Genomic DNA, 27757 nt, shown 5'->3' with positions numbered 1-27757 from the left:
CTCTAGAGCCTGCAAACCACAACTACTGAGCCCGTGTGCCACAACTACTGAAGCCCGAGCGCCTAGAGCCTGTGCTCCGCAACAAGAGAAGGCACCGCAATGAGAAGCCCGCACACCACAACGAAGAGTAGACCCCACTCAGCACAACTAGAGAAAGCTCGCGCACAACGAAGACCCAACGCAGCCAACAATAAATTAAAAAATAAAATAAAATAATAATTCTTCAAGTTTTAATACAGATATTCTGATTCTAGTTTAGAATAGTTATAGTTTAATGTCATCTCTAAATGTATTTTCATATTGGACTACAACTTAATGGAAATATAACTGTTATATCATAACTCAGTGATGTTCAGAATTGGGAAAGCTACAATAAATATTTCCCATGAAGCAGCAGAGATGTCAACAGGATTTCCCTGGAAATGGTAAACATACTCAATTGAGGGTGAACTTAAAATGCTATTTTAAAGTTATGTTTGTTCTGAAAGACATGAAATAATTCTTACATTATACTTCTCAATTATATTTTTCACTTTTAATCATTTTAATTTCCACATATAGTTGCATGGTAATTACACCAACATAATGACTTTCTTCACTCTTTTAATTGCTCCACATCAAGAGCTACGTGTTCCCCTAATTTCTCAGCCACTGTGCAGCTAGGCAAGACCGTGAGAACAGTTTCACCAAATAGAGTGTGAGTGGAAGTAATGCATTACTCATCTGAATGACCAAATCTATATGTCATAAATTACAATATCACAATCAGAGCTTCCTCTTATACAAATATACCTGAGAGAAGGGAAAGCACATATCCACAAAGACTTCTTGTAAAAGATGTCCACAGAAGCATTTTTCTTAACAGCCAAAATGTGTAAAGAACCCCTCCAATGAGTGACGACTGGGTAATCAAACTGTGGATATTACTACCCAGCAATAAAAAGTTATGAGGCACTAATAAATGTTACAATATGGATGACGCTTGCAGAGAGTAAACTAACTGAAAGAAGGGAGAAATAAGGCCACGTTATATGACTTAATTTATATGAAATGCCCCAAAGAGCCACATTCAGACCGAAGGTAACTTAGTGTTTCCTTGTGGCTGGGGATGGAATATGGAATAACTGCTCATGTGTGCAGGTTTGTTTGTTTTTTTTAAAGGGGAGTGATGAATGATGAAAATACTGTGGTTGGACATTGTAAATATACAAGTCCTACCATACTGTGCACTTAAAAATTGTGAATTTTATCATACGCAAATTACACCTCAACAAAACAAACACAATCTAGTATCTCCATAGCAAACTCAGGAAAGCGATCTGCTCTATCATACTAACCATGGCCTACCAGGTGTTGGGGACATGAGTTCCAGTTGCCATTGTACTAATGGAAGGAAAAGACGATGACAGGAATAAGGGCAAGACGGGGAGGAACTGAAGAGATACACTGTAAGATAAAATTAACATAGCGAGTTTCCAAAAATTCCAGTGATGCACCTGCACATTAGCAACAAGTCTCCTGCTTCCACATTCTGAGACTTTGGTTCATTATCTCGTATCATTTCAATTCTCTCAACCTAAATGAAAAACGGGAGAGGTCTCTTTCTTTGTGTTTAATATAACACGTGCTTTGTACCTGTCATTGCTCTACGTACACTTTCATACCACACAAAACTGAAAATAACTTTGATTTATGCATCCTCCAGATTCTTCACTGAATCCATAAAAAGGAAATACAAATTAAATATACAAATTGGGCTAAACAGTATTTTAAAAAGACGATAAATATGACTAACAAAATGGAATGTTACTACAGTTTAGAAACTATGAAACATATTACTTATTACTGTAACTTCAAATAGATTTTTATAGCCTTTCAAAATGGCTATTATGGGGCTTCCCTGGTGGCGCAGTGGTTGAGAGTCTGCCTGCCGATGCAGGGGACACGGGTTCGTGCCCCGTTCTGGGAAGATCCCACATGCCGCGGTGCGGCTGGGCCCGTGAGCCATGGCCGCTGAGCCTGTGCATCCGGAGCCTGTGCTCCGCAAGGGGAGAGGCCACAACGGTGAGAGGCCTGTGTACCACAAAAAAAAAAAAAAAAAAAAAGGAAACTCATGAACACCGATCCTTTCAAATTATTTCCCTGAGTGCTCCAATTACAAAAAATAGGCTGTTATATTTCTTTACTTCTGAAATTTCTGATATTTTCTTATATTTTTCGTATCCTTACTATATTTCTATTTTCACTTCATGTAAAGGTGCAATCCATGGGTCTAATTTTGGCCTCCATGCACAAAAAGGCAGGCAAAACTATAATCATATCGTGTATACCCATGAATGTTGGGAGGCAGGTATTAGGGTGTGAGAATCTGAAATTTCACTGTATTTTTATTATAGGCACAGAAATAATCTAGGATACACCATGGAGTGAATAGCTAAATGCAAATTATGAATATACATTTTCAAAACTGTAAGTTGTTTGAGTCTAACATGGAAAGAGATTGTTATATATGCCATTCAACCCAAACAGCCAAATAATGTATTATTAGTGTTCATCTATTCTGTCACTCCCCAGGCTCTCAAATTTATATCATATTGTATCTTAAAATTGTGTCCTAGTTTTTCTTGGTTACACGGATATGAATAAACCCCACCTAAAGAAGTAGGTCTTTTTGTTTTTTTTTTTTGGGCCGTGCAGCGCAGCTTGTGGGATCTTAGTTCCCTGACCAGGGACTGAACCTGGGTCCCTGGCAGTGAGAGTGCGGAGTCCTAACCACTGGACCGCCAGGGAATTCCCAAGAAGTAGGTCCTTTCATCTTACTGATCCCTTTCCTGAGACCATCATGGTGACAACTGAAAAGCATGTAATGAAACTATGACATCAACAGGTTTCTAACTTCAGGTTGCAGGTCATCAACAATAATGCAGCCTTTTCAAGAAACCTCAAATAACTAAATAAAAAAATTTCACAAACTGAAGATAATTAAACTTTCCCACAGATGTCCTTTCTCCATTGGCAGATTTAGTTCCCCCAGTATAAATTCTCTTATGTGTAAGTCGACTGACAGCGCTGGTTGAACACTTTATCACCTTTGTTACATCTGTAATGTTTCTTTCCGGTATGAATTCTTTGTGGTGGATCCTGAGGTCACTGCTTAAAGGCCTTGACACACTTGTACAGTTTCTATCTTACGTGAATTCATTCATGACCACAAAGGTCCACATTTCTGACAAAGCTGGTCACTGTCATTACATGTGGAAGGTTTCTCTCTGGTAAGAATTCTGTTATGTTCCACAAGCCTGGTTGCAAGCTTTGCCACGTACTTAAGGTTTTATATGATTTCTCTCCTTGATGGAGTCTCTGATCTTAAGGCTTGACCACCTGCATAAGTTTTATCTCAATCCTTATATTCTTTCTACTATGAATTCTCCGATGATCCCCAAAGCTTCAGCTTTTAATAAAAGCACTGCCACGCGTATCAGCTTTGTGATGTTTCTTTTCCGTATGTATTTTCTGATGCCTAGCAAGGTTTGTAAATTGGGTGAAAGCTCTGCCACACTCACTACACTCGTAAGGCTTCTCACCAGTGTGGATTATCTTATGTCGATTAAGATGCGAGCTATCTGTAAAGGCTTTGCCACACTCACTACACTTATGAGATTTCTCTCCAATGTGAGTTCTCTTGTGACGCCAAAGCTGTGAATTCTGGACAAAAGCCTTATCGCATTTATTACATTTATAAGGTCTTTCTCCTCTGTGGATCCTCTGATGTGCCGCAAGGTTTGAGTGCTGGGTGAAAGCCTTGCCACATAAGTTGCACTGGAGTTCTCCAGCGTGAGTTCTCTCATGACCCCAAAGCTGTGAACGCTGCATCGAAGCCTTGACACACACACTACATTTACTGGTCTCCTTCCCGGTATGCCTTCTCTGATGCCTGCTAAGACTTGAAATTTGGGTAAAAGCTCTGCCACACTCCTCACATTTGTACGGTTTCTCTCCAGTGTGGATTGTCTTATGCTGAGTAAGATTTGAATGTTTTGTAAAGGCTTTGCCGCACTCAACACATATATAAGGTTTCTCTCCAGTATGGATTCTCATGTGCTGGGTGAGGATTGACCGCACGGGAAAGGCTTTGCCGCACTCGTTACATTTGTAAGGTTTCTCACCAGTATGAATTTTCTCATGAATCCAAAGGAGTGAACGTTGAATGAATGACCTCCCACACTCTTGACACTTGTAAGGCTTCTCCCCAGTGTGCAGCCTCTGATGACTTGCAAGGACTGAATTGCGACTAAAGACCTTGCCACACACATCACATTTGTATGGTTTCTCTCCTGTGTGGATTATCCGATGGTTCCTCAGGGCTGAGTGCACACTGAAGGCCTTGCCACACTCATCACATCTGTAAGGTTTCTCTCCAGTGTGGATTGTCTTATGTTGCGTAAGATTTGAATGCTTCCTAAAGGCCTTTCCACACTCAACACATAGGTAAGGCTTCTCTCCAGTGTGGATCCTCTTATGCTGAGTAAGGCCTGAATGCTTCCTAAAGGCTTTGCCACACTCATTACATGTGTAAGATTTCTCTCCAAAATGCACCGTCTGATGACTTCCAAGGATTGATTTTCGACTGAAGACCTTGCCACACACGTCACATTCATATGCCTTCTCTCTTGTATGGATGACCAGATGTCGAGTGAGGTTTGAGCGCTGATTAAAGGCTTTGCCACACTCTTTACATGTGTAAGGTCTCTCTCCAGTATGAATTCTCTGATGACACGCAAGGTGCGAATTTCGACTAAACACCTTACCACATACATCACAATTATATGGTTTCTCTCCTGTGTGGATTAACTGATGTCTACTGAGGTTTGAGCCATAAGGAAAGGTTTTGCCGCACTCATTACATTTGTAAGGTTTTTCCTTGTATGCTTTCTGGTCTTGTGCCAGTACTGAAGGATCCATAAAGTCACTCTTATATGTATTAGAAATATTGGTTTGGACAATAGAAGAAATTGTCTGAAGTGGTAAAAATGAGGTACTACTGTTGATACTCTTGTCAGCCTGATTAAATTGATCAAATTTCTCTTCACTTTTAAATATATGCAGTTCATCCCGAAAGCTTAATGTAAGCTTATTTTCAATAAGTTTGTTTCCAGTATCCCTTCCACCATGTTGATTTTTTCTGTCAGTGAGATTTTCACTATGGGTTCTAGGCATTCCTTTGTAATTTCTTTCATCATCTCTCCACTGACACTCAAACACATGCATGTCTTCCTGGATCTCCCTGAAGTAAAAATCTCTGATTTCATGGCTTTCATGTCTTCCCAACATCACTGTTTGGAATACTTCTCCTGTGTCACTGTTCGCTTTTGGTTTTAATTTCTTGATCACATGTATATGAGAGACAGCTACAAGATATAAAGAAACATAGGTATCCTATTAATTACAGATCGTAAATAAATGTTTCATGTTGAAAACGTGATATGACGCCAAAGGTAATACTTATCCTGAACAGAGTTATAAAACTTCCCAACCATGATCTTCAAAATTTTTGACACACTGAAGAAATAGGATCCTTTATTAATGAAAGAATAATCACATGTAATTCAAATTAATTTTAGGGTAGCCTAGTCAAACACCCTATGACAAAAACACTCACATTGTGGAAACTTAGCTCTCAAAGGAAGGGTATTTTCCACCATGACCACAAAGATCACATACCTGTTGGCAGTAAACATACTGCTGTCTCATAACTGAGGAGAAAAAACCATAATATATATTTTATGCATAATTATTGTACATAAATAAGTACTAAAGGACAATGTACTGTAATGGTAAATAATCCAAAACAAGCTTATCTAATGAATAATCTAAATAACTCGCCATTTAGAATCACAAACCATTGCAGCATTGAGAAAATAAATCAATAAAACAATTTATAAGAAAACAAAATATTTATCTGAATACACATTATAAATCCACATGTCCCCATTGAGAATAGGCATTTTACAGCATTAATAAGTGGTGCGTGTCAGATATATTGCATAATACAGGCTGAAAAAACATCATCTATAAATCACAATATAAATTGATAAATATTCTAGTAAATCATGATAAAGCCAGCATAAATAATAAGTCACCATATTATAGAAAATTTTACTCTGTGGAACTCTTTTTTTTTTTTTTTTTTTGCAGTACTCGGGCCCCTCACTGTTGTGGCCTCTCCCGTTGCGGAGCACAGGCTCTGGATGCGCAGGCCCAGTGGCCATGGCTCACGGGCCCAGCTGCTCCGCGGCATGTGGGATCCGCCTGGACTGGGGCATGAACCTGCGTCCCCTGCATCGGCAGGCGGACTCCCAACCGCTGCGCCACCAGGGAAGCCCTACTCTGCGGAACTCTTAACATTTCCCCTTTAAATAAAGAAAGGACTTCTATTCTAGAAGGAGCACACAATATGAGAACTGGGAGTTATGTTGAAATCACCTACTCATGCAATATCATGTCAGGAAAATACATAACATTATAAAGAAGAGCTGGAGAAAGAAGTCAGAAGTCACAGTTATGATTTCATGACTGCAGTTATATCAGTCAATTAATAGAGGAATTCCCTCTCTATGCAGTGCCCTTTAATTATCCTGTTCACTGGCACCAAATTATATGTGATACAGAGTAATGTGCTTTGAAAATTTACTAATTAAGGTCAGAGACAACATTGTTGAGAATATACTGCAAAATAAAAACATACAAGGTGCATTGCAGACAAAGGGATATCTCATAATAAATATGACAGAAAGTTGACACATCTTGTTACAGAAAAGTAACTTTTTGAGTCTTTACTGTAAAACATACAATATTCTAAGCCATCTAAAAACACTAATTTGGGGACTTCCCTGGTGGCTCAGTGGATAAGACTTCACGCTCCCAGTGCAGGGGGCCTGGGTTCAACCCCTGGTCAGGGAACTAGATCCCACATGCATGCTGCAACTAAGAGTTCACATGCCACAACTAAGGAGCTGGCGAGCTGCAACTAAGGAGCCCGCTTGCTGCAACTAAGACCCCACACAACCTAATAAAAAAAACCAAAAACCAAAAAACCACTAATTCGTTTTAAGGCTTGAGGTAAAACACCACTATTTTTAAAATAAGGACAGCAGATTCACAGGGTTTATGTACATAACACAAATTTACACAGAAAGTGAGAGAAGCAAGATTTGAACCTGTACCTACAGAATCAGACATGTTCCTAAGCATGACTGGCCACTCAGGCAGTACAGATTACAGAATATTACAACGAATACCAAGAGCTTAGAAAGAAATACTTCAAGGGAGATATAAGAACTCAGCTGTGTCACTGTAACAGTGTGACTCGGCCACTCCTCCTGGAATTTGCTTTTGAGTCCTCAGCCCTGTGCATTCTGATTCAGGTCCTGTCTGGAGAAAGTTGTTCAGTGGATAAATAGGGGTCATTTTTTACAGTGTGAGTAGTGCAGGGGTAGGGTGGGGGGGTAAAGGAGTGTTGTGGAAATCGGGGAGTTCCAGAGTACAGACTTAATAACTCTAGGAAATAACAGTGTATTCCATCCAAGTCAAGATACCTGGTGAGAAAGGTCAGGTCTGAGGAAGGGCAAGAGTGGAGGGCAGGGAGTAGCAAACACGTGGGTGCACAGCTTGTGTTTGCATGTCTGTGGGTCTACAACCGTACGAGGGTGACTAAAATACTGAGCTCAGAGGGAAAGAAGAACTGGCAAGGAGCACAATGCTGTCCCAGTTTTAACTAATGTAATCATATACAGACTATGGGGCAAAAATGGAAGAGCAGGTTTACACCCATATCAATACATGCTGTGAAATTTGTTAAACTGAGTATCTCATGCGTTCCATCTCCAGGCATGTATTCAACACACAATGATATTCCAGGATATGTGCAAGAATGGGAGAATAAGGAAATGGCCATCAAGAGGAGATGGATGTGTTTACTCTGTACACACACATGCAGGTACAATAAAATGTTATCAATGGTACAGCAAAATAGGGGGATCTTGATTTCAAAATGATGATCTCCTGGCTGGGTGGGCAGAGAGTTTGTCTGGAGAAACCAAGATAGCAGGAGGTCTGAGCTAAGGTCTGAGCATTTTAAGATGTGATAATGTTAGTTTTTTTTTTTTTAAAAAAGAATTTTATTAAATAAAACACTACTTATATAAAATCTTTTAAAAAAGAAATCTAAGACTCTTTGTTTGGTATTAAAAATAATAGTGTCCCTTTTCCTGGGGTCTCTAATTACTTGAACTCATATCCTGGATCTCTTAATACAATCTCCGCCATATAAAAGGCATGAGGAGTGATGTCAGCAAGATGGTAAGACCAATAAACTCAAGGCAATGATTACCCCATGGAGACACCCAGTTAATAACAATATACAACCAAAGGGGGAAAAAAATCCTTTGGGAAAACTCTGGAAACCAGTAATAAGCTGCAGCACTCAAACAAATGACTACCCCCAAAACACTGAACCAAAAAGTGTCCGAAAGATCATGACGATTTGCTAGCCTTTGACTCACTCACTCCCCAGCACATTGCTGTGAGAATGAACAGGAGAAGCCTCCCAAAACCCAGATCTGCCCTCAGGAGGAAATGCAAATCAAAACCACAGTGAGATATCACCTCACACCCCTCAGACGGGTTACCATCAAAAAAGACAAGAGATAACAAGTGTTGAGCAGAACGTGGAAAAAAGGGATCGCTGCTGGGAAGAATGTAAACTGTTGCAGCCACTATGGAAAACAGTATATAATTTCCTCAAAATATTAAAAAAAACACACCCCGCTATCATATAATGCAGCAATTCCACTGCTGGGTATATATCGAACAAAATAAGATCACTGTCTTAAAAAGATACCTGCATTCCCATATTCATTACAGCAGTATTCACTACAGCCAACACACAGAAACAACCTAAGTGTCCAAAAGATGAATGGATAAAAAAAATCTAGTAGACATACACAATGCAATATTATTTAGCCACAGAAAAGAAGGAAATTCTGCTATTTGTACCAACATGGATGGACGTTGAGAGTATATGCTCAGTAAAATAAGTCACACATAAAAACTAATACTGAATGATCTCACTTATAGGTGGAAATATATATATATATATATATATATATATATATAAAAGAACAAAAAAGACCAAAGCTAGCAGAAGTAGAAAAAAGTAGATCAGAGATAAATGAAATAGAGAATAAAAACTACAGAAAACCACAACCACAACTGGGAGGAAGCTTCCCAAATTCCAGCTCCTTCCTTAGGAGGAAATGCAAATCAAAACCACAGTGAGCTATCATCTCACACCTGGTAGAATGGCTATCATCAAAATGTCAAGAGATAATAAGGGGAGGTGAGGATGTGTTGAAAAGGGAACCCAGTGCAATGCTGGTGGGAATGTAAATTGGTGCAGCCACCATGGAAAAGAGTATGGAGCGTTCCTCAAAATATTAAAAAACAAACAAACAAAAAAAGAATGAAACAGGAGGGAAGGAGGCAGGGCACAACCTTTGAAAGAATGACAAAGCCTGAGGACATGACATAAACTGATTAGAACCAAATGGATCCAAGATGACTGACAAGTCAACTTTTTCCACTAGACCTTGAGCCTCAGTATACGCTCACATCAGCAAGCTAAATGACACACCCACAAGCGCCATGACAGTTCCAACACCAACCATAAGGATCACAAAGTGGGCAGTGGCCCAATTCCTGGAAATCCCCGCCTCTTCCTAAAATAGCTGGAATACTCCTCCCACTCATTAGCCTATGAAATTACCCGCTCCTATAAAATTACCCGCTCCTATAAAAACTGACAACCCTATACCCTGGCACTTTTCTCATCTGAGACAGCCCACACTCTGTCTGCAGAGTGTGTTTCTCTCTAAATAAATCCACTTCTTACCAATCACTTTGTCTCTCACTGAATTCTTTCTGCCATGAGACATCAAGAACCTGAGCTTCATTAAGTCCTGAAATCAGGTGTGTGATCTCAGTTGGAAGGCTGTGGGTTTTGGCCGGGTTCGAGTCCTGGCACGTGGGTTCAAGTCCCAATCTGAGGTGCATGGTTTCACTCCCATAGGATATAGCAATCCCACTTCTGGATACATACTGAAAGGAAATGAAATCACTACCTCAGATATCTGCCCCCCATGCTGCTGCAGCATGATTTACAATAGCCAAGACATGGAAATAACCTAAGTGTCCAACGGTATGTAAATAAATTTTAAAATGGTACACACACAATGGAATATTATTCAGCAATAAAAAAATTAAGTAGTAAATCCTGCTACCTGTACCAGCATGGACAGACCTTCAGGGCATTATTCCAAGTGAAGTAAGTCAGGAGAGAAACACAAATACAGTATGACCTCAATTATATCACACGCAGTGGAATTTTAAAACAAAAACAAAAGCGAAATGATTAGAAAAAGAGTAGAATAGTGGTTGCAGGGGCTGCGGATTGGCAGTTTCAGTTATAAGGCGAATAAGTTCAGGGGATCTAATACACAGCATGGTGACTGTTGTTAACAATACTGTAATTATATACTTGAATTTGATAAGACAGTAGATGTTAAATGTTCTCACCACACACACACACAAAACTGTAATTATGTGAATTGATGTATGTGTTAACTAAGCTGTGGTAATTATTTAGCAATATATTATATGTATATCAAATCATCACTCTGTACACTTTAAATTTACACCATGTTATGTTTGATTATCTGTCAACAGACCTGGGGAAAAAGAAAATACAAAGGAGTACACAAAAGAGATCCTGGCTTATCATGTGAATAAGTATTTCAAAAAAAAAAAAAAAGCAGAGAGAGAGAAAGGAAGAAAAGATGGGGGAAAAAAAAGATCTCAAAAGACCAAAACAGAGCCAAAGCTCCAGAAGGAAAGAAATAAGAGTAAGATTAGAGATAAAGGAACTAGAAAATTTAAAAAACACAATCACAAAAACTAAAAGTTGGTTCTTTGAGAGACAAAATTTACACTCAGCAAGATTAAGAAAAAATCAGAAGACTCATAGCTAAAATCAGAAATGAAAGAGGGAACATTACAACTGATTACAACTGATGCTACAGAAATCGAAAGGATTCTAAGAGAATAGTATAAGCAATTCTATGTGTAAATAAAGAGTGGTAAACCAAGGAGAAATGGCTAAATTTTTAGCAACACAACCTCTGAAGACTGAACAATTCAGAAATACAAAAACTGAACAGACCTATACCTAGTAAAGAGACTGAATCACTAATCAAAAAGCATTCAACAAAGGAAAGCCAGATAGCTTCACTGCAGAATTCTACCCAACATTTAAAAACAAAGAATGCAAAAAAACCCAAAAAAAACAATGAATGCCAATCTTCCTCAAACACTTGCAAAATAACATGAAGTGGAGGAAATACTTCCAAACTCATTCTATGAGGACAGAATTACTCTAACACTAAAACAGACAAAGACACTGCTAGAAAACCACAGACCAATACCTCTGATGAATACTGATGCAAAAATCACAAATAAAACGATAGTAAACCAAATGCAACACCGCATTAAAAGAATTATACACCACGACCAAGGGGGATATATTTTTGGAATGCAAGGGTGGTTCAACATATAAAAACTTTTCCATGTAAACCTGCACATTAAAAGAGTAAAAGGATAAAAAAAAGCTACACAATCATCTCAATTGATGCAGGAAAACGATTTGAAAAAAGTTAACATGATAAAAAACACTCAGTAAAGTGGAATACAAAACAGCTACCTCAACACAGGAAAGGACATGTATTAAATGGCCAAAACATCATACTCCATGTTGAAAGACTGAAAGCTTTTCCTGGAAGATCACGAACAAGACGATACATGCTCTCACTATTTGTATAAAACATATTACTGAAAAAAAATTACTAGAAGTGCTAGCCAGAATAGGAAGAAAAAGAAATAAAAGGTATCCAGATAGAAAAAGGGAAGAAAATTATCTGTTTCCAGCCGATATGATCAATTGTGGAGAAAGACCTGAAGATTCTGCAAAAATCCTGCTAGAACTAATGAATGAATTCAGAAAAGTTGCAAGATATATTACCAACATGTAAAAATCAAGTGTGTTTTTATACATTAACGATGAACAATCTGAATGAAAATTGAGAAAACAATTCCACTGACAATAACATCAAAGAATAAAACACACATAACCTTAGCAAAGAAGAAGATTTGTACACTGTAAACTAAAAACATTGCTGAAAAATATTAGGAAAGATACAAATAAATGCAAAAATATTCCAAGTTCATGGACTGGAATAAAATATTGTCAAGATGTCAATATTACCCCAAACAATCAACATCTTCAATGCAAATACCTAGCAAAATCCCAAGTGTTTCTTGCAGAAATAGATAATTTCATCCTAAAATGCATATAAAATCTCAAGAGACAAAGAACAGCAAAAACAAGCTTGAAGAGAATAAAGTTGGAGGTCTCCCACTTCCTTATTTCAATACTTAACACAGGGCTTCCCTGGTGGCGCAGTGGTTAAGAATCTGCCTGTCAATGCAGGGGACACGGGTTCGAGCCCTGGTCTGAGAAGATCCCACGTGCCGCAAAGCAACAAAGCCCGTGCGCCACAACTCCTGAAGCCCATGCACCCTAGAGCCCGTGCTCTGCAACGGGAGAAGCCACTGCAATGAGAAGCCCGCACACTGCAACGAAGAGTAGCCCTTGCTCACTGCAGCTAGAGAAAGCCCGCACACAGCAACAAAGACCCAACACAACCAAAAATAGATAAAAATAAAATAAATAAACTTATAAAAAAATACTTAACACAAAGGTACACTCATCAAAAACAGTGTGGTACTGGCATAAGGACAGAGAGACCAGTGGAACAGAATAGAGAAATAAATGTCAGAAAGAAACAATGTGTATATGGTCAAGTGATGTTCCACAAGGGTGTCAAGACCAGTCAGTGGGGGAATGATAGTGTATTCCACAAAAGATGTTGAGAAAACTGAATATCCACATGCAGAAGAATGTAGCTGGACCACTGGCTTACACCACATATGTCTAAACATGAGCTCCAAAAGTATAAGACTCATAGCAGAAAACAGGAGGAAACCTTCATGACATTGAATTCAGCAATGATCTATCAGACATGACATCAAAAGCACAGGCAACAGAAGTAAAAACGGATAAACTGGACTGCATCAAAATTTACAAGGTATTGTGCATTAAAGCACACTCAGTAGAGTGAAAAGACAATCTACGGCATGGGAAGAATATTTGCAAATCATGTATCTGATAATAGGTTAATATTGGGAATATAGAAAGAATTCTAAAAGGGTCTGATCAGCAATTCCATCATGGGGGTAGGGGTGGATCCCCACACCAACAAGCAATGTTCAGGCATCAGCTGGGTGTCCTACAGTTGAACTCAGTTGTGACACTATCTACCTGGAGATAGTCATATCTGACAGGCTAAGGGCTTGGTGTTATAAAACTGCCCCCTTCACCTCACACTTTAGATGCCAATCTCAAGTCCAGGATGTCACCAGGGCTTCTGACCAGCAGCCTACAGATCGGAGGTTCCAACGATTTATTTGTTAAGAATGTTTCATAGAACTCAGAGAAACATGTTACTTATTAGATCATCAGTTTATTATAAAGGATATAACTCAAGAACAGCCAGCTGGAAGAGATGCATAGGGCAAGGTATGGGGAAAGGGTTCGGGGTTTCCACGCCTTCCCCCAGACCACCATTCTCCCCAAATCTCCACGTGTTCACCAACCTGAAACCTCTCAGAACCCTCTCCTTCTGGGTTTTCATGGAGGCTTCATTACGCAGGCATGACTGATTAAATCAGTGGCTATTGGCAGGCAAACTCAATTTCTAGCCCCTCTCCCCAACCCCTCCAATCAGGGGTGAGACTGAAAGTTCCAACCTTCTAATCACATGGCTGGTTCCCCTGGTGACAGCCCCCCATCTTGAGGGAATTTCCAAAAGTCACCTTATTACCATAAACTCAGCTGTGACTTAAGGGGGTTTGTTATGAATAACAAGACACCCATTCTACCTTCATGGCTCTGAAGTAGTTTTAGAAACTGAGGACAAGACACCTAATATTATACCAAAAGATGCTCCCATTGCTGTTATCACTCAGGAAATTCCAAGAGTTTGGGGAGCTCTGTGCTAGACATGGGGAAGAGGGTCCTCCTCAGAACTGAACCATGTTGGCACCCAAATCTCAGACTTCCAGCCTCCAGAACGGTGAGAAATAAATTTCTGTTGTTAACAAGCCACCCAGTCTATGGGACTTTGTTAGAGGAGCCAAAACCGACTAAGAGACCTGTGATCTAGCAATTTCATTTCCCTGTATATGTAACAAAGAAACTGAAAGCAGGATCTGGAAGAGATATTTGCATGCCCGTGTTCACAGAGGCATTATTCACAATAGCCAAGAGGTGGAAGCAACCCAAGTGTCCACTGACAGATGAATGCACAAAAAGGTGATTATTCAGGCAAAACAACAAAAGACTCAGATCCCAGCATGTGCTACAACATGGGTGAACCCTGAGGATGTTACGAAATAAGCCAGTCACAAAAAATACGAGTCCACTTATGTGAGGTTATCAAACACAGTCAACTTCATGGAAACAGAAAGCAGAATGGTGTTTGCTAGGGGCTGCTGAGGGGGGATAATGGGGAGAAATCAAGTGAGTTTAAATACTCATGGTCATCAACTGAATCTATAGTCAAACAACAAGAAAAACGTGGTATATGTTAACTCTTCTAAGCTCAAATGATGTAAAACATTATGAAAGTTATTTGACACAATAAAAAAAAGAACATGAGGTCGGGGGTGCTTCTACTCTTAATACTATGTATTAGTAGACACATAATTATTTCGAATCCATCAATAATATGCAATGTGTCTAAAATTAATCAATCAGACTTCATAAATATCATCAGGAGAACAGAAGTAACCTTATGGAGACAACAGCTGAATGGCCCTCATGGGGGAGGACTTGCATTAATGGGCACTGTAGTAACAGCAGTTCCGTGCAGAAACATTTTCTGGCCGTGGCGTGGAGACTGATGGAGGAGACCCACGTGCACAGAGGTGGTGACCAACACACACAGCAGATAAGCTGGAGGACAAGAGCACAGCACCAGTAGGAGGGACAACGGGGACCAGGCGCACTTTATATGAAGCTAATGAAAGGAAGATGGGGAACAAGATGGTCTTCTAGTGTTCACTCAAGAATGCAATTTCCAGAAGAGGGACTGGGAGTTTGGGATTAGCAGATGCAAACTATTACATATGTGTATGAATGAATCACTTTGCTGTACACCAGAAACTAACACAACATTGTAAATCAATTATACTCCAATATAAAATAAACTAAAAAAAGAAAAGGAATGGAGTTTCCAGAACGTTAGAAGTTTTGCAGGAAATACAGGTGTCAGAAACAACAGTGGAGAAGTTCATAAAGTGCAAGAAATGGGCTAAATTTTCTATAAAACACAACGCATATATAAGTATTAATTCACTATATCAACATGGACATTATGAACCTAGACAGGAAGCATGATTATTAGAATATCACAGTCATGCCCCAAAATAAAAACTCAGTGAAATTTATATAAAATTCAACAAATTATGTACAGAAAATTGAAAACATACAATAGAAAAAGCAATGCATTTTATATAACAAATTATGGCAAGGCAATCCAATGGTATTCCCGGGATTAAGAGAGTGACAATAAAAATACATATATTCTCAAGATATTAAAAATCTCAACTTAAAAATTGTAATAAATTTAATATTTGGTACTCAGGTGAAAAGAAGTAGAAGGAATTAATGAGACTATGTTTTCAAAATATTCTGGACTAAGTGCAGGATTTAGGGAAACAGCTGCTGAGCCATACCCCCAACTCTAAAGGAGGAAATACTGTAATATATAGAAAACAATATCCACTCCCTAATCCCCCCCTCCCACACACTGCAAATATGAAACAGAGAACACAAAGAGTAGCAGCGGCTTAAACACAACAAATTACGGTACTTCACTGAAAGTATCATTCAGCTTCATAAGTTCCCTCACTAAATTGCTTCAAAATAACGTGTTGAGGTAGAATGAACAATGGCACACACAGAGGATAAAAAATGTGGTATGGACAATAGTTTAGTCAACAGCCTCAGAGATATGAGCATATGATCTTCATAACAAATGTTCCCAGCAGAAATTCGTGTGTTATTTATTGTGGCACAAAGGGGATGGTCATTCGCATATGTGAACACCATTGTCACAGTGTCCTTGAGAGATGCTTTCATGACACTCCTCCAAACTGGAAAGATTACTGAAAACACTTATCAGTCAGGCTCTCCTGATACTTTCCACCTCAGTATCCTGGGACATGCTGACCACTCTACTGAGTAGCTTCAAGTGGTGCTTCTTATGTAGCAGGATAACGTCGCAAGATATGAGTGACAGTATTCTCCATCAAGAATTTTGTTACCAAGGAAACCCACTCCACAGGAGAATCCACCAAAAATCGTCCGTTACTTAAAGGTGGATGATCACGGCAAAAAAATAGGATAAAATTTCAGACCCTAGGACTGTGTATTTCAGAAGCAAGTTTCAGGGGCAAATTCATGCAAACTTAAGAGAATATGAAATCTGGAAGAGTCTATATTACCCAACTAGATAGAGTAGTGCAAGAGGCAGGAAGATACAAGATGTGGGGTCAGATATTGTAGGATCTTGAGAAGGGACCATGTGCTCTATCCACAGATGCCAAGCTAAGAGCCTGAAAGACTGGCATATGCTCCTCATGTAGGACTGGGGATTAAAAAGATATCTCTGTCCACCGTCTTTACAGTATTCCTAAGTAACAATCACAGATGATCCAACCCACCTCCCGTTACACACCCCCAAGCTGTGTGACAAAAATAGGACAGGGGCTTCCCTGGTGGTGCAGTGGTTGAGAATCTGCCTGCCAATGCAGGGGACACGGGTTCGAGCCCTGGTCTGGGAAGATCCCACACGCCGCAGAGCAACTGGGCCCGTGAGCCACAGCTACTGAGCCTGCGCGTCTGGAGCCTGTGCTCCGCAACAAGAGAGGCCGCAACAGTGAGAGGCCCACGCACCGCAATGAAGAGTGGCCCCCACTCACCGCAACTAGAGAAAGCCCTCGCACAGAAACGAAGACCCAACACAGCCAAAATAAATTAAAAAAAAAAAAAAAAAAAAAGAACAGGAGGAGGGGTGGAGGGATTTGAACAGGCAGGCAGGGCTTGAGACAGCCCCATGCAGGTTCTGGGGTGACAGATGGAATCGAAGAGCTGCCAGTGTTTTCTCATCTCTTGATTAGGTCTCCTAAGTACAGCAAATGGAGATGGAACTGGGAAAGGTCCAGGGGTTAGGACTGTGGAGGTGTCAGCTCTGATCCATATGGACTAAGAACTAAGCGTCTGATGGAATCAAGAACAGAACGAGAGACCAAGGGGAAAAGAGACCCCTTTCAAACATCCCGTCCCACGCTCCTCAAGGAGCCAAAGAGCTCACAGGAGCCAGATGACGGGGTGTAGATCATGATAAAAACTCTGCCTTTGTCTGTTTTGGAGCTGCAGCACCCCTGAAGGGTGAAAAGACACATTTTACATGTTGAAGGACAGAGTGGTAAGTTAGGGAGGAGAAAAATTTCCTCTGAGAGTTCACAAGAAATAAACTTCTGTTTTCCCATAGAACTCTCCCACTTAAGGAAAGTTTCCCAAACACTATTAATGGTGAGGTTTCCTCTCTGCTCTTCTGAGCTCCGACCTGTGTTGGCACCTCTGATACGTTCCCATTCATTTGATTTTTTGCTATTTTTCACTTCACTCTGCAGAGCCCAGAGCTCTTTCCCTTGCTCCAATATGGAGACAATATTCACAACAGAAACAGAAATTCGTACTCATAAAAAGAACGGAACATGGTGTCCTGTGGTGTTTCCAGAATCCCAGTTCCTTGTTCAGCTGAGGAGTGAGGACATTACACATGGGTCTGGAGAAACATTTCACAAATTCATCCACCGCCTCCTTCTGAATACACAGGGAACAGTATAATATGCAGACATCTAGCTCTCTTCCTAGAACTACTGAATCAAAAGCACAGGGGTAGAAAACAAGAAATTTGATATATTAAGGGTTTGCCATTGGGCTTTGTAAATACTGAAGCTCTGGAACAACTAGTATATCATGAAATGGGCAGATTCCTGAAGAAAAGCAATTTTAAACTCCTGATGTCGAATCATAAAGCTTTTCATGTCTGAGTCAACAGGGCTTTCAGGTCAGTGAAGCAAAACAGGGCCTCCCAAGAGGCACACAAGGGAAAATGCAAATATACACAAGGGCAGATCCTAACTTCTAGAGGGAAGTTATCCTCACCCAGGGAGAGCAGGTTCCCGTAGGTCTCCAACATCACGTCCCGGTACAAGGCCCTCTGAGCAGGGTCCAGGCATTCCCACTCTTCCCGAGAGAACGTGATGGCCACATCCTCAAAGGTCACCTGTCCCTGAAACAAAAGATACATCTCACCAAGGGGCCATGAGGAGAGTTCTTACCGTCACATAAAAGGAGAAGAGAGAGGATCAACCGGGTTGAAGACTGCGTTCTGACAGATGTGAGTAAAGGCATTTTGAGCAAGTTATATGCCTGAAATTTTAGTTTCTTTGCTTCCACAAAAGATTACGATATCCTCCGAGTCAGTGTGGATTACTGGCTTTTGTGGATGATACATGAAATATACAAGTAAAAATGCAACACGGGTTGTCTGCACAGGAGTGTCAGATGTTACGTTCCACACATTGAGGGTATTCCGTATGCAGATGAGCTAGGACATGAGTGGTGTCTTCAGAGGCGACTCCACAGTGGCTTTACCGAGAGATCAGGATCTTAAAATTGTGATGAGGATAACAAAGAACAATGATGAAACGCATGTGAACACGTCCTATGTGCTAAGCATTACGCTTGAGACTTGACATATATTAACCTGTTATCGACATAATAGCTCATTAGAGAAAGACCTGTTCCCACTTTACAGAGGAGAAAACTGTGTCACAGACACTCTAAGAAACGCGCCTCAGATCAAATAGCTAAGAAATGACACAGCGAGCACCTGAACTCGGGTGGTCGGCCCCTAATCAAACCTAAACAATCAAACAGTTAAGTACAGCATGAAAAGTACCCTGACAGAGGGCTCCCTGAAAAAGCCTGAAACGTAAAAGGAGAACAACGTGCAAATGCATAAAAAACCATATATAAATACATACGTGTCTACACATAATGTTACCATTTTTGCTACTATTTAAATTATTAATGGGATAGTGTAAAAGAGGATTAACATGTAATTTCAACTGCTAAAAAAATATAAAATTTATAAAATGACATTTTATAAAAGCCATGGACTTTCACATCCATGCACTAATGCACACACATGTAGACACACCATTCACTAAAATGAGAGCAGCTGTCTCAACATATTTTGGATGATTTTTTAAATTATCATTTTGATCAATGTATTTCAACATCTCTGGGACAATGAAAATGTACTAAGTGTACTTAATTTAGTTTGTCAACATTATTCTATAATAGGTTAGTAAAAAACAGATACAAACATGAAGAAATATATAATGCTTTAATGTCTGTAAAATACATATACTCAAAAATACAAATATAATTTTATCCATTTAAATTTAGATATGTAGCTATTAAAAAAAGCCAAACCAAGTTTGTTTATTCCAGTAATAAAATACTGATTCAAAATTGGAAGGGTTATTAGTGGTGCACATTAATTTAACAGATTAAGGAAAGAAATTATCAAAATAGTAGAGTTGAAAAATTCTTGGATAATTAAAAATCATGACAAAAAGAATGCTAAAAAAAAAACAACCAAACTTTTATTGAGCAAACTGAAGCGTCAGAGAAGACTGGCAAGTCCGAAGAAGGGCATTTTGGAAGGACAGACAAAATAATCAATTGACAATACGACTTTACCTGATTCACAGCCATTCCTGACTCCTTTTCTTTCCTCTCCCTCCTCTTCTGGGCTTCTTCCTCAGACAACATGAGTCTTTAGAGGTTGACCTTGAAAGTTGGAAAGATGCTGTTTAATGCTTAGAATCAACACACCCCCTTCCTGAGTCACCACCACACACACAGGGAAGCCCTCAGCATGTGGAACAGACGGTCCTCTGCTGCCCACTGTCCCAGGAGGGACTCAGGACAGTAACTCCCACACAGAGTCCAACAGGTGAGTTTCCCACCCTTTCTTCAGATCAGGCTCCCCTCCTGGTGAGGCCCTCATGTACCCAGCAGCAGCGGGCACCTCAGCTGGACCCGACGATCCCCTGCAGGTCACAGACCAGCCCTGATCCATCCCCACGCAGAGCAGAGCCCTCACCCTCAGCCCAGATCTCAGCCCTCAGGAATGGGGGGACCCAGAGTCATGATGCTCAGTGAGGGATCCGGATTGGAACATCCTGGGGCAACATAAATATTATTGAACTTTGGTCCCACACTGACTACATGAAGAGGGTACCTGGTCAGAGGGTACAAAACATGTCTATGCATAAAGCCTCATCGATCTAATGGGAAGCCTGGGTTGAGCACCACTCACAGGAGGCAAGCCCAGCACAGCCCCCACTTTCTTATTCTTTCCCAGCTTTATTGAGGTGTAACTGACGAATTAAAATGGTATAAATGTAAGGTGTACGATGTGATTATTTGACAGATGTGTACACTGTGAAATAATTATCACAATCAAGTAATTACACTTCCATCAACCCACAATTACCATTTTGTGTCTGTGTGGTGAGAACACTTAACATTTATTCTCTCTGCAAAATTCAAGCATATAGCAATACACTACAATTAACTACAGTCAGCATGCTGCACACTAGCTCCCCAGAACTTACTCATTTTACAACTGCAAGTTTACCCCTTTGACCAAAATCTCCCCATTTTCACCAACTCCCAGACCTCGGTAACCACCATTCTACTCTCTGGTTCTATGAGTTTAACTTTTTCAGTTTCCACACATTAGCGAGATCAGACAGCATGTCTTTCTAGGTCTGGCTTAGTTTACTCAGCAGAATGTTCTCCATGTTCATCCACGGTGTCGTAAACGGCAGGACCCTTCATTTTTAAGGCTGAATAATAATAGTTCACGGTATGTATGTAACACATTTTTGTTATGCATTTGTCTGCCACCAGACCTTTGTGTTGTTTCTACATCTTAGCTGCTATGACTAATGCAGGAATGCTCACAGGAGTGCAGCTATCTCCTTCCAAATACTGATTTTGTCTCCTTTGCATCAACAGCCAGAATGGCCTTGCTAGGCGGTCTGCCTGACCTATTTTCAAGTTTTGAAGAAACCTCCACACTGAGTTCCACAACTGCTGTACCATTTACATTCCCACCAACAGTGTAGGAGGGTTCCCTTTTATCCTCACCCTTGCCAATACTTGTTATCTCTTATCCACTGGCTAACAGCCATTCTGAAAGGTGTGACACCTCCTTGTGGGTCTGCTCTCCCCTGAGGCCCGGTTCTCACCAGGACTCAGCCAGTGGAAGGGGAAGAAGCAGAAGGGAACGTGCAGGGCAGGCGTTATGGACCAGAGGTGGGGGTGAGGGAGTGGCTGGCATGTTAAATGGGAGGGGGGTGGTCAGAGAAGGCTCCACTCAGACGCTGACATCAGACCACAGACCTGGCGGAGGAAGCGTGTTTGCCACCTGGGTCTGAGGGACAGCCCCTGTGAGGGCCCTGGGACAGCAGGAACCTTGACCCCAGGAAAAGGAAGGAGCCTTGGGTGGCTACAGCAGGGTGAGGAGGTGGGCGGGAGGGGAGGTCAGAGAGGCACCGGGGGAAGCTGATGATGAAGGGCCTTGGTCTCCAAGCATTTTTCTTCCATAAGAAAAAAAGAATTTTAGCAACCACGTATTCCATCACTCGTTTTAAGTAAACATCTAATAGTTTTGTATCTTACATTTTAGAACAATTACACATAATGTAGTGTTTTATATATTTTATATACATACCAAAATGTTCATCAGAGCCCCAGGAAGGATGGTGTCGCCCTTAAGCAAGATGTGTTAGACGGCAGGGGGAACACGGTCAGGGATCTCAAGGAGTCAGTTTCAGACAAATTAAGGCGGAGATGCCTGTTAGATGTCCCAGCAGAGATGTCGAGGAGACAGCTGGACACAGGATTCCAGACTTTAAGGGAGAGATGTGGGCTTGAGAGGGCAAACTGGGAGACGGGCAAGTGGTGTTGAAAACTCATGAGAAGAGATGATGGGGAAAGGCAGCGGATGTAGACAAGAGAAGAGGTTCAACGACTAAAACTTTTGGAGGCTGCCACGTTCAGAAACCAGGGTGTTCAGAAAAATTCATCAGAGGACAGCAAGAAGGGAACAGGGAAGTGAGAAGAAAATTGAAGCAAACGGACTTTTAAAGGTTAAATCAGTCTTTCAAGAAAATCAGTCTTTCAAGGAAGAAGGAGTGATCCAGTGCGCAACATGCTGCCGATACAACAAGCAAGATGAGAAGAGGAAATAAATTATTCGACTGAGCGATGAGGTCATTGGTGACTCTGGAAAAGAAAGTATCAGTAGATGGTGGATGTGAAAGCTTGATTGGGTGGGGTTCACAGGGGAACTAGAGGCAAGAATTGAAGACAAAGAACATAAATAAGTTTGTAGTATATTGTGCTCTGAAATGGAGCATAGAGAAAAGGTACTTAGTAGTGGGGAAAATGTAGTTAATTAAGAATGTTTTGTTTTTTTGTGGGTTTTTTTGCGGTACACGGGCCCCTCACTGTTGTGGCCTCTCCCGTTGCGGAGCACAGGCTCCGGACACGCAGGCTCAGTGGCCATGGCTCATGGGCCCAGCCACTCCGCGGCATGTGGGATCTTCCCAGACTGGGGCACGAACCCGTGTCCCCTGCATCGGCAGGCGGACTCTCAACCACTGCACCACCAGGGAAGCCCAAGAATGCTTTGTTTTAAAGATGGTAGAGTGAGCTTCCCTGGTGGCACAGTGGTTGAGAATCCGCCTGCCAATGCAGGGGACACAGGTTCCAGCCCTGGTCCGGGAGGATCCCACATGCCACGGAGCAACTAAGCCTGTGTGCCACAACTACTGAGCCTGCGCTCTAGAGCCCTCGACACAACTATTGAGCCTGCGTGCCGCAACTACTGAAACCCACATGCCTAGAGCCCGTGCTCTGCAACAAGAGAAGCCACTGCAATGAGAAGCCCGAGCATCGCAACAAAGAGTAGCCCCCGCTTGCTGCAACTAGAGAAAGTCTGCGTGCAGCAACGAAGACCCAACACAGCCAAAATAAATAAATAAATAAATTTTTTTTAAAAAAAGGAAGAGTGCTACTTCCAATAGAACATCTTTAAAAAAATAAAGATGGTAGAGTGCATAAAAAGGTTTTGGCATGTGTGTGTGTGTTGGTCCTTGTGTATAAGATGGGCAACACCACCATTTGTGTATGCTGATGAAAATAACCCCCTAAAAGTCAAATACATGATGCAGTGGAGGAAGGATGCCATGCGGTCCTGACACAGAGTGAAGTTGGCAACAAGGGCACAATCGCAGGGTCAGCCGCAGCCAGGAGCAGGGACAGACTCTTCACAGTCGATACTGAGGAGACAACACAGGCCCTGAGGCAGATGGGTGAGCCAGTTAGAGGAGATCTCTTCCCTTCGCTCCAGGGGCTCAATGAAGAAGAAACAGGGCCTTTGAGAGAAAAGATGGGAGAGGATGAATTGGACTTATGAGGGCCTGTAAAGGAAAGGCATGGAGCAGACACATAGGGAATGTGAGGGAACAGAGCCAGGAATCTGAAGTGAGACCAGTCAATCTGGGGGTGTGCTTTCTCCAGCTGTGATGAGCCACACGGGGACCGCACAGAGGAGGCACAGCTGGATGTGATGGGGATGCCAGGGAGGGCAAGGAAGTAGAGGGCCACAGGAGAATGAGTGCACACGTCCTTTGCTTTGGGGCATCTGACTTGCACGGCTGTAAGTAAGTGACAGGGTGTGCTTGTCTCCATTATGGAAAAACAGCCTGGATAAGGTAGGGGAGTGTATTCCACTGGCTTATCATTTTACCCCTGATGCAGACAAAACAAGCCTGGACTATGGTACATACTCCATATGTAGTCAGAAAATTAATGAGAAGAACACAGAGTGAAACTCGTACACCCTCCGGCATGGTCTTCACTTTGGGGGACAGATGTGTGCAGGGATCCTTTGCCCTGGAAAGAGTGAGGAAGGAGCTGACCAGGAACAGCAGAAATGGGTCTAGCCGAGGGTCCTCCATCCAGACAATGCCCCTTACCCTCAACAAGTGCAAAGGGCAAGTGTAAGCTCAACCGGGACCGCAGTGACCTCAACCAAGGGGTAGCCCTCAGGCTGAGCAAGACCCATTTAGGAAATTAAAGAGCCTAAAATCAGCAGAAAAAGGAGAGGCCTCCCGCTGCCTAGACCCCTCGATGGAGAAAAGGTCTCAGTGTCTAGGATTTCTCACTCTGCAATGACATTGGCTTAAAAAAAAAATCACAACCTGGGACTTCCCTGGCGGCCCAGTGGTTAAGACTCTGTGCTTCCAACGCAGGGGGCACAGGTTCGATCCCTGGTCAGGGAAGTAAGATCCCATATGCTGCGGTGGGGCCGGGGGGTGGGAGGGTCACAGCCTGAAATCCTGACTTGATTGCGTTGGTTGGGATTGTGCAAAGCAACAGCAGAAGCACAGCAGGAAGTGGGTGTCTGAACCAAACAGTAGAGGGGAAGCTGGAAGACTTGAGGGAGGCAAGGCACAAAGAGAGAAAACACGTTTCTTCCTCAAGTCACCTACCTGGGAAACCACCAGCACTGCCATTCTAGCGAACACAACAGAGAAACGTGTATGAAGGGCGAGTGTGTGTTGGGTAGGAACACAAGTTCCTTTCTGTCATCTGACCTCATCAGCTCACCCCATTCTACACTCTACTAACTGCTGAGCCCCAGATCCACTGGTGAGTATGAACAGAGCTTTTCCTTCATCCCACTCCTGAGTTTTCCCGCAAATACCAGGGCTGTAACTCCCCAAATGAGGCTCCCCTTCCTGTCTCCAAATTCCCTTCTCAGACCATAGCAGCCCTTCTCATTGGTTCCGCATTTAGTTTAAAATATCTTGCTCATCTGCTCCCCAGCTGCCTTGTGACTGTTGTGTGTGTGTGTGTGTGTGTGTGTGTGTGTGTGTGTGTGGTGTTTTGGGACAGATGTGCAGAGGACAGCAGAGAACCCACCACTGGCCTGGTAGGAGGAAAGTAGAAGCTGCATTTTCCCAACAATGAGCCTTTGTACTTCAATTCACCTTGGTGTTGACTGCCCCCGATTCCTGGAACAATCCTTCCCCGAGTCATAGGGCGTTATGGCCCCTCTCAAGTTGTGTCCATAGACACATCCCCCACAGGTCCTCCGTATGAAACTTTTCTGCCATCTGCAGCTTAAGACCCAATGTTTCCCTTCTGGAGTCATACAGACTTACGAAGTCTCATGTGGCCCAAGACACTCCCAAGACACCCCATAATGATCCCTTATCCTACTATGAAACCCCACAAAACATTCCAAACCCTAATAACTCATGCATTTAGATGGAACAGTACACATGAAGACCCTCGAGGACCCACTAGACTGAAGACACCACATTTTCATTCAGTGACCTCAGCACAAACACTGTCATCTCCAAAAACTACTACTAAGAGAGGTGTCTCCAGTGATGCACATGTCCCAACAAGACCCCAGCATCTTTGAAGAAAACACTCCAAATTCTCTTACGTATCTTCCAAAATGCTACTGGAACTTTCTTCACCTGCAACTCAAAATATCTCAAAACACAAAAGGTAACCCAGAAAATGATCTCTGAAGGTTTTCCCTGTAATTACTATATGGGATGCATGATGATTCTTGCCTTCCCAAAAGATCCCACAGACGTCACTGAGTGGCGTGGATTCTGTGGGACACCCTCTAGGCACCCGTTAGGACCAACACCCCATCCTCCTACATACAGAGCTCTCCCTGTGGGCTCAGCTCAGGCCTTGATTCTAACAACATCGCAGGAATACATTTCTCTCTGCCAAATCCACTGCCTTCATTCCTCCACAGGTGTGATCATGAGTTACTCGATTAAACCCATGCGTGCAAATCTCAGTCTCCGCATCTGTGTCCCAGGAAACGGGAGCTAAGACACTAGAGCACCCCAAACCATTCCATGCAGCCTGCAACCACCCATCAACCCACTTGCAGATGCTCCAGCCAGAACTGCGGCATCCCTTGGCCAACAGTTCCACACACCCCACGATCCCACAACTCTGCTTGGGACAGGTGCACACACCATTCATTGGGCTCATCTAGAGGCCCACACTTACTTCCGTATCCCTCCGGCAGACACCTACAGGCTCCTCTCCACTTTCTCCATTTTTCCTCCTCTCCTTCACGCATGCCTGAGCAAACAGGGCTGAAAGGCACAGAGACCTATGGGCACAGGATCGCGAGAGGAACACACACAAGCTGCAAACTGAAGGCCACTGGGCATTCAGTATGGAGCTCAAGAAGGTGGTCCTCCTGGAAAAACGTTGAAAGGGGTCAGCTTAGAAATAAGCTCTGGGCAAACGTCTTCATCATGAATAGAGGAGCTCTGTTGGAAGAAGGTTCCAGGTCAATCCAGCCCATTTTTCATCACTTGCAGAGAACAGACAAGAGGTACTTGAGAGGCACATCTACTTAGTAGCTCACAGATCACATAAAAGGGAAGAAAATGCAATACTAGATTGACTGACGGAACTCACTTTCAACTGTTAAAAGATCACTGATATCCTTACCAAGTACTCATTGAAACAGGCCCTCACCCATCCTCTACGTTGCCATCTGTTCTCCCTCATTCTTATTTTCACCTTAGTTTTCCTATTTCTCTGTCAACCGCTCTGTCTCTGCTTCTCCTGATCCCCCTCGCCCACATATTTACCGTGATGTCGACTGAATTAAGATGCCCGCCCAGCGGAAGTGCACATTTTCCAGCGGGGTGGACTTTGAGACCGAAGAACACTGAGCGTCACACGGCTGGCCCAGGTCACCTCCCCCTCTGCGGGGTGAGGGGAAGGGCTGACTAAGAAGCGGAGGCCGGGGGAGCAGAAGGACCGGCCTGAGGAAGACACGAAAAAAGACGGGCGTGGAGGAAGGGGGGTGTCAGGAGAGGGGCGGGCTCTCCAGAATCCCGGGACGGGGGAGAGGACGCGGGCTCTACGGGAGCGGGGCGGCCAGGGCTGCCCTCCAGGGGCCGAGAGGACGAGGCTGTGGTGGAGCGAATCCACCTCAAAGAAGAGGACTTCACAGGGGGGGCGGAGGTCAGTAAAGGATTTTAACCAGGAAAACGCAGCGAAAAGAAAAGCCAAAGGAACGAACTAGCCTCAAAGCCATTTCAAACCCAGAGGGAAACGACCCCTGCCCTGTGACGGCGACGTCTGTACTCACTTGGGGCGGAGGGGCAGGTGCGGTGATTTTAAGGTCCGTAGTGACTCCCACACCCAGAGGATGGGTTGAGGTGGGGGTTGTTATGCGCAAATTTACACTAGAAAGAAGAAACTTACGCTCCGCCTGTGACCTTCGCTCCGCGCTCTCCGCTTCCG

General features: G+C 42.4%; 1 protein-coding gene across 2 annotated transcripts; it reads right to left on the bottom strand.

The window, feature by feature from the left end:
- Positions 1–17: 17 nt before the first annotated feature.
- Positions 18–27757, bottom strand: LOC309837250 (uncharacterized protein). Of its 2 annotated transcripts, none has more exons than XM_082677677.1 (4): positions 27719–27757; positions 20075–20164; positions 18467–18593; positions 18–5408 (listed from the first exon to the last, which is right to left on the bottom strand). In XM_082677677.1, the coding sequence occupies exons 2-4, from the start codon at positions 20144–20146 to the stop codon at positions 3448–3450; spliced, it is 2160 nt and encodes a 719-aa protein (XP_082533803.1). In that variant the 5' UTR covers positions 20147–20164; positions 27719–27757; the 3' UTR covers positions 18–3447. The 2 variants fall into 2 exon arrangements, with proteins under 2 accessions (XP_082533803.1, XP_082533804.1); XM_082677678.1 differs by lacking the exon at positions 27719–27757 and adding an exon at positions 26501–26703.

This window comes from Grampus griseus (genome assembly GCF_964374135.1).
Source record: "Grampus griseus genome assembly, chromosome: 19".
Lineage (NCBI taxonomy): Eukaryota > Metazoa > Chordata > Mammalia > Artiodactyla > Delphinidae > Grampus > Grampus griseus.
Note: the sequence above shows the minus strand (reverse complement) of the source record. Positions and strands in the feature narration are given on the sequence as shown.